The sequence below is a fragment of the Myxocyprinus asiaticus genome, chromosome 33, assembly GCF_019703515.2.
Source record: "Myxocyprinus asiaticus isolate MX2 ecotype Aquarium Trade chromosome 33, UBuf_Myxa_2, whole genome shotgun sequence".
Lineage (NCBI taxonomy): Eukaryota > Metazoa > Chordata > Actinopteri > Cypriniformes > Catostomidae > Myxocyprinus > Myxocyprinus asiaticus.
This window is the reverse complement of record NC_059376.1, coordinates 38832451-38846506: the sequence shown is the minus strand read 5'-3', so window position 1 is coordinate 38846506 and position 14056 is coordinate 38832451. Positions and strand designations below refer to the sequence as shown.

General features: G+C 37.5%; 1 protein-coding gene across 6 annotated transcripts in view; it reads left to right on the top strand.

Annotated features, from left to right (window-relative positions):
* LOC127424424 (plexin-B1-like) overlaps positions 1-14056 on the top strand; it is a 92814-nt gene that overhangs the window by 54715 nt on the left and 24043 nt on the right. For all 6 annotated transcript variants that reach the window (XM_051669632.1, XM_051669631.1, XM_051669629.1 and 3 more), the window contains exons 4-8: positions 8524-8652; positions 8987-9087; positions 10709-10841; positions 11088-11247; positions 11864-11972. In XM_051669632.1, the coding sequence (XP_051525592.1) occupies positions 8524-8652; positions 8987-9087; positions 10709-10841; positions 11088-11247; positions 11864-11972 (632 nt within the window). The remainder of the gene's footprint in view (positions 1-8523; positions 8653-8986; positions 9088-10708; positions 10842-11087; positions 11248-11863; positions 11973-14056) is intronic.

Below are 14056 nucleotides of genomic sequence, written 5' to 3'. Positions count from 1 at the left end.
GGCCACTAAACTTGAGACATTGTATTTGAAGATCACCTTTCAAAACGTAACAAACCTGAAAAACATGAGCCGTCGCAAGAGGAGATCTTGCTTTTGCTTGAACTGTTATGTTTTTTGTTCAGCTGTTATTAAAGTGAAATAGACAGGAGAGCGCATGCATGTCTCAAGATCATATGCTCATAGTAAGAGATGGGACAGTTCAGAATTGACTCATTAGTCATGTACGGTGTAAAAAAATGCAAGTTTAATAACTCTTCATCTTGGCACGCTAGGATTTGATTCCAATAAGGTCAAGTGACAGAAAATGAGAATTATTTTATTATTGACTCACCCTCGTATTGTTTTGAACTTGCATGACTTTTTCAAACGTGAAACACAACAGGAGATATTTTTAAGGAGATTTATAACATATCTGACTATAGCGTTTGCAATGTTCTTGATTTCTCGATTTAAAAAAATAAAATAAAAAAAATGGTAAAATCTTAAATTAGAATTAATCTGAAAAAACAGAAAATCTGCCCAAACCTACCATAAAATGCCATATACTGTAAGTAGTCCATATGACTTGTGCGCTGTTTTCCAACTCTTCTAAAGCCATATGATGGCTTTATGCGATGAACAAACTCAAATTTAAGTAGTTATTCACTGAAAATCTGCAGAAGTTCTGAAATGCTATTCGTGTCCACGTTCGGATTAAAAAATAGAGCGCCAGCACGTCACACCAGGTTTGATGTCATTGATGCCAGTGGCATTGTTTCTAGTGTATTTAGGCCTGTCACAAATAATAAATAATAGTTTGATCGATTATTTGATAAAAACACGATTATTGTGTACTTTAAATTCCAATCACATATTACTGTCCAAATAAGGGAATGAAAGGCACGTTTGAGTGTCTCCCGACTGTGTCACTGAGCCACACCACAGACCACACTGAGTGCAGCTCCTGAAGAGCGCATAAAGATTAACCACTTCTGAACCAGGCTTGAAGCACTGTAAAGCACGCGCCATCTGCGGAGATTCACGCTAAACTTCTCGAAAATATAAACAAGGATTTTAGTGAATGCAGAGCACTCCCTTTTCACTTGAATTTAACTATTGTGTGTTCATACTAGAGTTGGGTTACTTGGGTTTGGACTCGAGTCACGAGTCCAATTTTAATGGACTTGGACTTGTCACGGACTCGGATGCATTTTTACTCGGACTCGAGGCTTTGGGACTTGGGAGTCCAGCCAGAGTCCATGGCATTTGTGATGCAATGAAAAAATAAATAAATAACAGAACAGAAATGAATGAATGCATCTCTGTCTGCATGCAGCTCTATTAGCCCCTGAAGTCATAGACGTAGCCAGAGTTGTTTCACTGTGTTTAAGCAAACACACGCACACACAAATACGCACGTGCACAGACACACTCGTCAGTCAAACAATACGCTTGAATGTAACTACAGAGACTACTGTATAACATCGACTGCCGAGGCGGTTGGCACGATGAAAACATAAAGACTGGTATGTTTCCAATATAATAGAAACACGGGACCTGACAACTTGTAAAATTGGGTGTGGCTTCTGTGCAGCCAAGACGGTGCTTGCATTACGGTTTCATCGTAGTTAAAAACTTAAAATCAAGATTTTCATTGAGTCAAATCATGTCTCTCACAGTTTACTAAAAACAGCACATTGAAATAAAAATACATAAAAATAGTGTTAATATTTCATATTAAGTCTTTTTAGGCATAATGTATCTACACATGTAGGCTTCTGTAGTCTCTTGTGGTCCACGCAGTGTTGTTAGCTATGTAACTGTGTACACAACTGTGTTACACAACTGTGTAACTTTTTAAATAGTCGGGGGAAAAAGCGTTATTGCTAAAGCAGACAGCAACTCTAAACAGATAAACAGCACCTATTTATTATTGATTGACTAATTTCAAAGCATTGACGAGCTGCTTAAAATACATTCTTTTACAGCATTTGTCCAACATTCACAACATTCAACCATGCACAATAAAATATTAGGATATTTTGGGCAGTGAAATATTTTGTTTATAATTTAATTATAGACTATAAAATAAATGACAGAGTTTGTGTATGAAGCTAAACTTCATTTTACGAGATGAATTTAGTTGGTTATGACTTTTTTTTTTTTTTTGTAAAATAACTTGTGCATGTCTTTTTTTTTTGCCTACATTTCTGACATTTTTGAAGGACAATTCTGTTAAATTTATGTCTTAATTATTATTCTCCATGTTTTTGCAGTTAAAGAGCTCATTGAAATGTTCTTTGGTTAGTATTTAAAGATTTCAGACTGATTGCAGACCAGCACGGTTGCTGCTCAAACAAATATCAATTATTATTATTTTTTTGAATCTTCTGCGGGAGCTGCTGCGAGATGCGCACGGACGCATCAGGGATTTATGTACATGAGCAGCACACAGGACTGCCCTGCATTGTGCGATTTCCTGCAAATTAACTAGAAAATCATGTCCGTGACGACATGGCCCTAATATTATCAGTGGGCTTTACCAGTGTTTTTGGATTTAGCATTTGCAGTCAAATCGTGAGACGTAACTTCTCAGCGAGTGCTAATTACTACTGTGACTCATTTGTATGTACTGTATTTTCCCAAATCAGTCAGCAGATTTCAGAAAGAAATCTCAGGATAGACTATTATTTCTTTAGATAGGGATAGTTTTAAATAAAACTAAAAGCCTATCTGAGAAGAGAATTAAATTGAATTGACAAATTGAAAATGAAGTAGAAATAAAAACTAATTTAAAATTCAAAACATAATAACCTTGGTTGTAATGACTAACGCAGCTTTCACTTTCTTTAGTCTATGTTTGAAAAAGCAACAAATAATTGAAATGTCAACAGAACAATAAGAATTGTGTTGAAGGAAAATTCTGTCTTCATACACCTAAAGCATATGCTTTCATTCTGAAACTTTGAAGTTTGTTCAGCAGGGGAACTAATCATAAAATACAGCTGTGCTCAAAAGTTTAATGACAAGATGGCCAAACATTCAAGGGTATGTAAACTTTTGATCAGGGCCATTTGGGTGATTTCTGTTATCATTATGATTTAAAAAGGAGCCAAACAACTATGTGATGATAAATGGCTTCATATGATCACTATCCTTAAATAAAAGACAGTTTTTTTGCATGATCAGTCATATTTTCAAAATCAGTGCCAAAATTTCACAATTTCCTCCAGGGTATGCAAACTTTTGAGCACAACTGTATATATATATATGAAAGGCAACAGAGGTGTTTTTGTTACATTTTATATTGACAAACTGTTTTTCTTACCAGTGAAGTTTAAAATAAGCTTAAAATATTGATGTTGAGTTTACGGTTACAATTTGAATTCATATTCATGAACAGATTCATTCGGACTCAACTCGGCCTGTTGTGGACTCTGTCTCGAGTCCGACTTGGCCCCTTTTGGACTCGTACTCGATTGTTTAAAGACTCGGATTTGACTCAGACTCGACTAAGGTGGACTCAAACCAACACTAGTTCATACACAGTGTTAATGATGTGTAGTGACAGAGGAGCCCTGTGTCATGCCCGCTGACTCCTTTTCTAAGGAGATGGTAGAATGAAGAAACAGAATCACAATAGTCTTTCTTCATGTGAAATAAGGGCTTGTGTGAGCATTTAAGTAATGTGAAAGTGAAGATTTTTGTACAGAAATATTTTACTATTATTTTATTATTATTTTGTATAATACAGAATAATATAATATATAATCTAATATAATCAGGTTGGCTAGGTTCCAACAACAACAATGTAAATGCAAAATGGACTAAGACTAAAGCTGACCAAAAAGAGACAGATATTTAAGTATTTTGAAATATTTTTATATTAATATATACATGTATATATTTATGTCATTTACAAGTTTTTAAAGCCTGTAAAAGTTAAATGTGAATAAATGACTTCTTAAGGTTTATGGAGCACACATACACCTATGACAAAAGTTTGACAATTAATCAACAATTACTTAAATCATTCAGGGTTCAATACAAGTTAAGCTCAATCGACAGCCTTTGTGGCATAATGTTGATTACCACAAACATTTATTTTGTCTGGTCACTCCTTTTCCTTAAAAAAAGGAAAAATTGAGGTTGCAGTGAGACACTTACAATGGAAGTGAATGAGGGCCAATTTTTGGAGGGTTTAAAGGCAGAAATGCAATGCTTATCATTTTATTAAAGCACTTACATTATTTCCTCTGTTAAAACTCATGTATTATTTGAGCTAAGTTGTTTACATCATTTTTACGGTTGATTTAGGGTTTACTGCATTATGCTGTCATGGCAACAAAGTTGTAAAATTTATTTATTTTGGATTTTTCCCCTTTTTCACCCAATTTGGAATGCCCAATTCCCAGTGCGCTTTTTTTTATATATTTTTTATTTTTCCTCGTGGTCGTGTAGTGATTCGCCTCAATCCGGTTGGTGGAGGACGAATCCCAGTTGCCTCCGCGTCTGAGACCATCAACCCACGCATCTTATCACGTGACTTGTTGAGCACGTTGCCACGGAGACATAGCGCGTGTGGAGGCTTCACGCCATCCACCGCGGCATCTGCGCTCAACTCACCACGCGCCACCGAGAACGAACCACATTATAGCGACCACGAGGAGGTTACCCCCATGTGACTCTAACCTCCCTAGCAACCAGGCCAATTTGGTTGCTTAGGAGACCTGGCTGGAGTCACTCAGCACGCCCTGGATTCGAACTAGCGAACTCCAAGGGTGGTAGCCAGCGTCTTTTACCACTGAGCTACCCAGGCCCCCCTACAAAGTTGTAAAACTGAATATACACGTAACTTTACACAGAAAAGGACAGCAAGTGATTTTATCACACTAAAATCATATTAACATGCATGTTGTTTACGTCTTATGACTATACTTTTGAAACTGAGTATTTTAACGTTTATGTTTTGGCCCCATTCACTTCCATCGTAAGCGTGCTGTAACCCACTTTTTTATTAAAGAAAAGGAGGGACGAGTCTAAATACATTTTTGTGGTAATCAACATTATAATACAAATGCTGTCGATTGAGCTTAACTTGTATTAAACCCAGAATATTCCTTTAAATTTTGGTTTGTTCCTCAAACAAAGCTATCATATGGCTTCCGAAGACTTGAAATATAGTGCACAAGTCATATTAACTACTTTTATGGTCTTTATTATCTACTTTTATGTGGTGACTATGTACTGTCATTGAATATAAAAGAGTAATGTAAAGATTCTTTAAGAAAAAAATTAAGTTTAAGTAATGGTGAGCTATTCCTTTAATACCCCTTAGACTTTATATTCTTGGAATAAAAAAAGAGTACAATTGCAGGAAATGCATTCAGTGCTGCATCGCTGTATTTTTGCCACTTTGGGGGCAAATGTGTTTTGGTTGGCCTGTTTTGCCCAATTTCGATACTGGAATGATTGGTAGCTACGCCCTGGTGGTGTGATCACATTTGTGCACATGTGTATGTGTGTGGTTAGCAGCCTAATCAGCATGAGAGGACTTGTTCTAGATGCTTATTGTATGCACCATGGGGAGAACCGGTCCCAAAGGAGCCAGTCGCATGTGGTGCGCTCTGGGTCGGCTGATAGGAGTGGCAGCAGCCGTGGTTTGAGTTTTTCTTCCCAAATCCCCTCCAGTGCTGTATGAAATATTAACACAGAAACTCTGAAACAGCAGCTTTTTTACTACCCAAAACACAACTCAGGCAAAACTTATCTCAGACAGTCCATGGTATCACATACCTGCCTGCAAGATACTGAAACATACACCAGTCTGCTGAGATTGCAACTCACCTGAGCTTTGTGGCCAATGTGTGTGTATGCGAATGCATATGTAGGGTTAGGGATTTGATTAAACTATTAACCCTATGTGTTAAAAACCCATGCATGACTTTTCCATAAATGACTTTGGCCATAAATCACGCAGCTTGTTGAGGAGAGAGATGCCGTTTTTTTTTTTTATAAGCGTTCAGACTTTTCGCCTGGTGGACTATTAAAAAGGCCGAGAGAAATCACATAAACTTGCATTAAAGGAGGGACCCGAGCCATATGGACCAGAATATCATAGAGTTGGGCCAGAAACATACTTTCGCAGATGCAAGGTGGCAGTTGAGTTACCTTCAAAATGTCTGTGCTTTTTAAACTGGGTGTGTTATTGTTCAGTTAAGTTGCTATAAATATATTGACTTCAACTGACCTACTCAGTAAAATGCCCACACTAGCGCCCCTTGTGACAACGTTGAGAATGCAATGCGTACTTGTTTTGTGTCTGAATTGCAGTCTGACATGTTTTGGAACGCAACAATGCACAAAATCAAGATTGCATAGCTAAAAGCATCTGTGTTCACATACTTGCGAAGAGCAGTGTTTCTCAAACTGACGTCCGCTGACCCCCGGGGGTCACTTTCAAATAGCCAGGGGGTCCATGGAAAATCCCTGAATTGTGAACATTGTGTTAATGTTGTAATCAAATAAGCAATTAAACAAAAAACTCCATATAAAGCTAATGACTAGAATAAAAATGCGACATAAAAGTTAAGAACAATATATTCAAACAGCTGATTATAAAAAAGTTTTTGGACCGAAAATTTTAGTGTGGGGAAATCCACTTATTTCCATGATAACATTGATTTCTCTGATTGGTGAATGAATTCTCATTTCTGCAGATGACATTGGACAATTTCCATCGAACATTGATACACGGAGCTGTTGCTTCATTCAGTAAAAAAAGAGAAGGGGTTTAGCAATATGCATTTCAAGTTATATCGACCACAGTGAGTGTGAATATTCACAAGCCACAGCTGACCAGGATTATCTAGGTCCCTGTTTCCAACTGTATATACTTATTTTAGTTAATCTTGCTAGGTAATATGCAAATGTCTTATTATAAATTAATATAATACGACAATTGATGATCTAGCTTCACATCAAATGCGATAATATATTTTCTAACACAGTGACCCTTATTTTAAGTATACCATATGTGTAATAGTGGACAACATTATTTGATTTAATTGTATTTATGCAGTGTATATATAATGAGCAATGGACAGTTTCCCTAACTTTATTTTACTGTGTTTGTTTGTGGTCTTTCTTTTTTCTTCCCTTTTTCTCTCCAATTTGGAATGCCCAATTCCCAATGCGTTCTAAGTCCTCGTGGTGGCGTTGTGACTCGCCTCAATCCGGGTGACGGAGGACGAATCTCAGTTGCCTCCGCGTCTGAGACCGTCAATCCGCGCATCTTATCTTATGGCTTGTAGGGTGTTTCCACGGAAACCGCATGTGGAGGCTTCGCTATTTTCCGCGGCATCCATGCACAACTCACCATGCGCCCCACCGAGAGCGAGAACTACATTATAGCGACCGCGAGGTGGTTACCCCGTGTGACTCTACCCTCCCAATTTGGTTGCTTTGGAGACTTGGCTGGAGTCACTCAGCACGCCTTGGATTCGAGTGACTCCAAGGGTGGTAGTCAACGTCTTAACTCACTGAGCTACCACTGAGCAACTTCCACAGTTGTACTGAAAAATTATGTTACAGTTTTCTGTGATAAATGTTAGTAAGAATGTTGATGTGAGGATGTGTAAAATCTTGTAATTGATGCTGGTACAGGGCAGGTTTTTTTTCTCTCTCTCGTCAGCACCGTTCAGAATATCAGGGCTCTTTAGCCGTTTGACATGGTTGAGTGGCTACATAGTGCTTTAAAAAAGAAGATTCTCATGTAGAATGGTTGCACGCGTCATGATATCGAGGGATGCCAGATTTAATCGCGCATATGAGCCGTTCTGCGCTATCCTGTCACCGGAGCTCATAGACGATTTTTCGGGCGCGCATGGATAGAGCAGAATGCAACTTGAGGCCTTAATCTCTCTGCGCACATCAGTGTCCTACATGACATGATCGAGATGAATATAAGCGAGATAAATATAAGGTTTCTGAATCACATGATGGAAATGCATACGGACGTGTCTGGCATTAGAGTGTTAAAATAAAGGTGCATCTTAAATAAATATACATTGATGTTTACGCGTTGTATTGATGACATTGCATCGTTGGTTATTTGATCAATGCTGTTCTAAAAAATCTAAACTTGAAAAATTGTGTCTTGAGACACCTTATATCCTGATATATTCTTTGTGCTGCTTCTAGCTTTTTTAGTACAAAAACACAATACAGTCTAAACCTGTATATCACCCACCCCGACTTGGGTCAATAAATAACCAACAAGCTACCACAAAGCAATGTGCTTAAACCACCCAGCCATGCCCTGGCATGCACCCACATCACCTTGGCATCATGGCAGTGAGTTTTGCACAGGCAGTCTCGTTTATGTATAATATACTGGTTTCATGCACTTAAAACGAAAACACTTTGAAAAAGCCACGCTCTCTGAAATGCGATGGTTATTTGCCCTTTGTTAAGCCAATTATCTCTTTGTGTGTGCATGTCCATTTACCTTGTATGTATTTTGTGTGTGTATTTTTATTGCAGGTGTTCCTACATGCAAATGATACTGGCACCAAATATGACACCGTGGAGGTGGATACAGATAGTTCCATTAATGCTGACCTGCTGTTGGACTCTACCAAACAGAACGTCTATGTGTTGACGGAAAGACGGGTATGAGAGACAAACACTTCACGTATTTAACTGCCAGTAACTGAAACAAATTCTGTCTGTTACGCATATTCTCTCACAGGATTTAGCGTTAACACTGACAAACATAATTTGAATGACAGATTTTCTCAGAGATGAAAGTCTGTAGCTGAACAGTCTGGGTTTTTTGTGCATTGTTGAGTAATTGCCGTTGGAATCGTTTTGACAGCCAATCAGAATTGGGCATTGTTTTCACAAAGGCACCCTCATACAAAAGTTGCTTTCTCTTGCATTTATCAGTTTGCAAAGCGAGAACGGTGCTCAGAGCATCTGATTTGTGTGTGTGTGTGTGTTTCAGGTTACAAAGCTGCAGGTGTCTCAGTGTGAGATGCACTTAGACTGCCACTCCTGTCTGTCTAACAGAGACCCCTACTGTGGTTGGTGTTCACTGGAGGGCAGGTATTTCACTGTCACACTTTTACTTTAGTGCACTGCCGCGACATATTTGCACATGGCCCATTTGCACTATTTTCCTGTGCCGTTTAGATGTTTATGTGAAAGGAAAATATATATATATATAAAATATGCACTACCATTACAAGTCTACAAACACTCATTGATGCTCAAGGAGGCAACACACAATATTAAGAAGCAAGGGTGTGTAAACTTTTGGACATGATAATTTGGGAAGTTCCATTTCTTATTTTGTCTTGTGAATATATGTTTATACAGTATATATGCATAATATAGCTTCATCTGGGCAGTACTAAATACAAATAAAAGCAATTTGCTGTTTGCAGAATTTGCAAGATGTATATACATTTCTGAGCAGAACTATATATATATATATATATATATATATATATATATATATATATATATATATATATATATATATATATATATATATATCAGTACTTTATATATATAATATGTACACTGATCAGCCACAACATTAAAACCACCTGCCTAATGTTGTGTAGCTCCCCCTCGTGCCACCAAAACAGCGCCAACCCGCATCTCAGAATAGCATTCAGAGATGATATTCTTCTCACTACAATTGTACAGAGCGGTTATCTGAGTTACTGTAAACTCTGTCAGTTCGAACCAATCTGGCCATTCTCTGTTGACCTCTCTCATCAACAAGGCATTTCCATTCTGTAAGAATGCTGTTCTGAGATGCGGGTTGGTGCTGTTTTGGTGGTACGAAGGGGACCTACACAATATTAGGCAGGTGGTTTTAATGTTGTGGTTGATCGGTGTATATATTTGTATACATAGTTTTTCCACTGTTATCTTCTTAATTTATCTAACTTTATCCTGATACTTACACTGTTTGTACACTGTTCGTATGCAGTTATTTCAGTGCCAGTATGTGACAAAAGACTTTAACTTGAGCTCAAAATCAATCATACATCACTGCCTGCTCTTGCAACACATAAACAATCTCATGTAGTTGTATGTTTACATAGATAATTTCTGAATTTTCTACAGAGCATGAGTTGCATTACTGGTTTCTCCATTTGTTTTAGGGGTTGGTTTAAGGGAACATCATTGGTCTTTGATTTATAATTATATAGAAGTTTTTCTTGAAGGGATAGTTTAACCAAAAAAATTAAAGTTCTGTCATCATTTACTCATCCTCATGTTGCTCCAAACCCATTTAACTTTCTTTTATAATTCTTGAATAATGACTTAAATTTCGACACATGGCTATTGTATGGCTTTAAAGGAATTTGAACATAGCTTATTGCTTTTGGACTACCTTCAAGGTACTTTCATGGTGCATTTGACATTTATTTGGAGATTGACAGCATCTATTCCCATTCAGATTGTGTTCCACGAAAGAAAGAAAATGATGTGGGTTTTGAACAAAATGAGAAAATTATGCTGGAAGTTTTTTTTGGGGGGGGGGGGATTCCGGTTACCCAGAATTAGACCTTTAAAGCCTTTATGAAATATTACAAAAAGGCCTCTGCTGTTTGATACATTTTGCTTTCATATTCCTTCCAATAATGTTCAATGGACTCTAATCTTTACTGTGTGTGTGTGTGTGTGTGTGTGTGTGTGTGTGTATCAGATGCACACGGAAGATGGATTGTGCACGACATGCTCAGCCACACCACTGGATCTGGAGTTACGGACGTGAACGTCAGTGTGTGTCCATAGAGAATCTAGAACCCGCCATCCAGAGCAGAGAACAACAGACACGGGTACATATACTCATCTCAGATAGGCTCGCAAGTTTGTTACTTCAGATATCAATTTATCACAGACAGTTTCATACACAAGCAGCCACCCATAAAACTTTGATCTTAACAAGCAAACCACAGCAAACTCCACCAGCAAGCAAACAAAAATATCGACAATATCTCCAATTAGTATTCACATGAGCAACTTGGAACATTGTTGAAATGGCCATTAAAAGTTTAAAATGTTTTGCTTTCTTTCCTTTCAAGGTTTCATTCACTGTTGTACAGTTGCCAGTGTTGTCAAAGGATGAGTCTCTATCTTGCACTTTTGGGAGTTTGGCTGCTGAGCCTGTGGTTGTCAGGGAGAACCGAATCACATGTCAATCACCTGCACCAGAAGAGCTCCCCACAAGCCCGCCAGGCAACGGTGAGGCGTGCCGACACAGATCACATTGCCAAGGCGGGTTTTATCCCGGCAACCAACTGTTGAGCTGAGACTGAAACCTAAACCAGTTCTTTCTTTCAAATTTTTGACCTTTTCTGGGTAATCTGAAACTAGCTATCGTGGTATTATCTGCTTGCACAACAGCATTCAAAGATAACTACCGGTTTCTTTAAATATGGTTGCATGCATATGTTGTTAACATGCAGTGCCATGGAGATGCACACATTTAAAAATATTTTACTGACGTTGAATGTGGGTTACAGGGATTATTTTGATGAAGGGTATTAGTTTATCTTCTATGCAACTTGAAAATTTCAGTCTGCTGGGGACTCTGTACTAAAGCTTTTAGGCAAACAGTCCTGAGATCCAGACATTGATTTGTGTGTTCAATGGTCTATCTTGAACAATCAGGAAAATCTAGAGTATTTACTTTACTGGGATGGATAAATCCATATTAAATATTAAAGTACTTAAATTTCAAATAAGGTTTGAATTGAAAAAAAGCAGGCCACTTTAGAAGAAAACAGAAGTGTTATTATTATTATTGGTTTTCCATTTGCTGGTATCTATGAATCATGGGAGGTTTGTTTGTTTGTAGATCACGTGTCTGTTCGAATGGAGCTGAAGTTCGGAAACGTGACCATCTCGCACACAAACATCACTTTTTATGACTGTAAAGCAGTCGGACGACTCAACGCAACATCACCGTAAGGACTTCCAGATACATGCACACAAACAACACTTTAAAGCAGGGGTTGGCAAACTGTGGCACGTGTGCCAGTATTGGGGTAATCACTGGCACGCCAGCTACGGCGAGAGAGAATAAGTAGACTATTTTATTTATATAAATTCCGCACCTGCATTGCAATATACATCTTGATATAATTCTTCCTCATGATCACACAGCATGTTTTCGTCAGCTGAGTGGGAGGCTAAACAAAAATTAAAAATGTGACGAGACTGTAGTATACCCAACAGAATCGTGCAGTGCGTGCAAGCAGTTCTTGCATCACGAGCTGGCAGCGTTTCGCGTTCGGTTAATCGCGCTTTGCTTCAGTCAGGCTGCGTGGATGACAGCCTACATTCTGTTTCATTTGTGTCTTTTTTTTTTTTTTTTTTGCTTTTTTTTTTTGCTTTCAGAACAACACGTGATGTAATATGGAAAACACCACTATTAATCCTTGAGATTTCCAACCCAGCATACAGGTACAGCCACCTTAAACCATAGTCACACTCAAAATTACATTAAAAGAGAAAACATAAACCCACATCGTAGGGTTCAAAAATCTATAGTCTATTTAAACTATAAATTAAACCTGGAAATAAAGTTTTAGGATTTTTCAGATGCGATTCACCGAAAAGGGCTAAATAGTGCGCGAATATTGTCACACTTAACAGTGTTTAGACTCCCATTCAGCTGATGAAAACACGCTGCGTGATCATGAGGAAGGATTACATCAAGATGTAGATTTAAATGGTGCAAAATAAATATATAAAATAGCCTGCTACTCTCTCGCTGTTGCTTGCATGCTATGATTACCCCTCTGCATGATTTTGAAAAATGTATGACATAATATAAGAAATATTTTAGATTCCACACAATTTCGTGATCAGTAATAAGATAAGCAAATTTGTGGCGAACTCATTTTGTACAAAAGGACTGGTTTTCTTTCATCAAAGCACTTTCACAAAATGCTCTCTGAAATTTCACATGCAGGATCTTGATTATATCATAATTATCGGGTTTTGCACAAATTTTTCATTCAAACTGTTATGCTGATGATATAATTTGTATTTAAAAATAAACGATTAAATTAGAAAAATGCAAAATAGAGACATCGTAAAATCATATACATGCATGTTTTTGGGGGGGTGGCTCTGCACAGCCATAGACCAGAAAAAGAAAAAAAAAATGGCACTCCATGTCAAAAAGGTTGCCGACCCCTGCTTTAAAGGGATCATATCATAGCAATATTTTGAAATAAAAGCTGAATGTACCTTACAGACAATCTACGTCTGACATGCTCTAACATTAACGCAAAGCTCCTTCTTCAGTCCACCCAAACTAACCTAAATTAAAAAAATGGCTTGTTTACTAATTTTTGTGGTTATAAAGTCACAACCATAAGCACATTATCATACGACCGCCCACGTTTACATATCAACACCTATTTAATATTCAGTAACTTGGTTTGCCCTGAAGAATATGTGAACTTAACCACTACACCGATGTTAGCTAATCAAAACAGAGCTCATTTACATATAGAAGTCTTAAAGTTATAGAAGCAATGACAAATTGTTTGGGTGAATCAGACAAAACTTGTCATGAATGTGTCTAGGTTTTTTTTAAGTGCTGTCATGCAAAAGAAGCATAGTGTAAACAGTCATAAGGCTTTATAACATGATCATAAGTAGCCTTGGCCTGCTTTAAGTTGCAAAAGCAATGTCTTATAAACAGCCATAACATAACTTGTTAAGTACATTACAAATCAAGATTGTATAATGGAAGTTACAGTGTATAGAAATGCACAGAATACAGAAGTAATTTTCCATGAAATTTACCCAACAGGGTGTAATTTAAGTGGAACATAGGCCTAATGAAAACATATATTAAAGCTTGTAAATATATGAAAATGTTAAAAGTATAGTACAAGCTTGACTTGTAATGTCTTATAACCTCTTAAAAATATATTATGAATGTTTATAGGAAGACATTGCTTTTGTCACTTTATTGCAGTATGCCTAGTATGCACCGTTCAGCCACAACATTAAAACCACCAGCCTAATATTG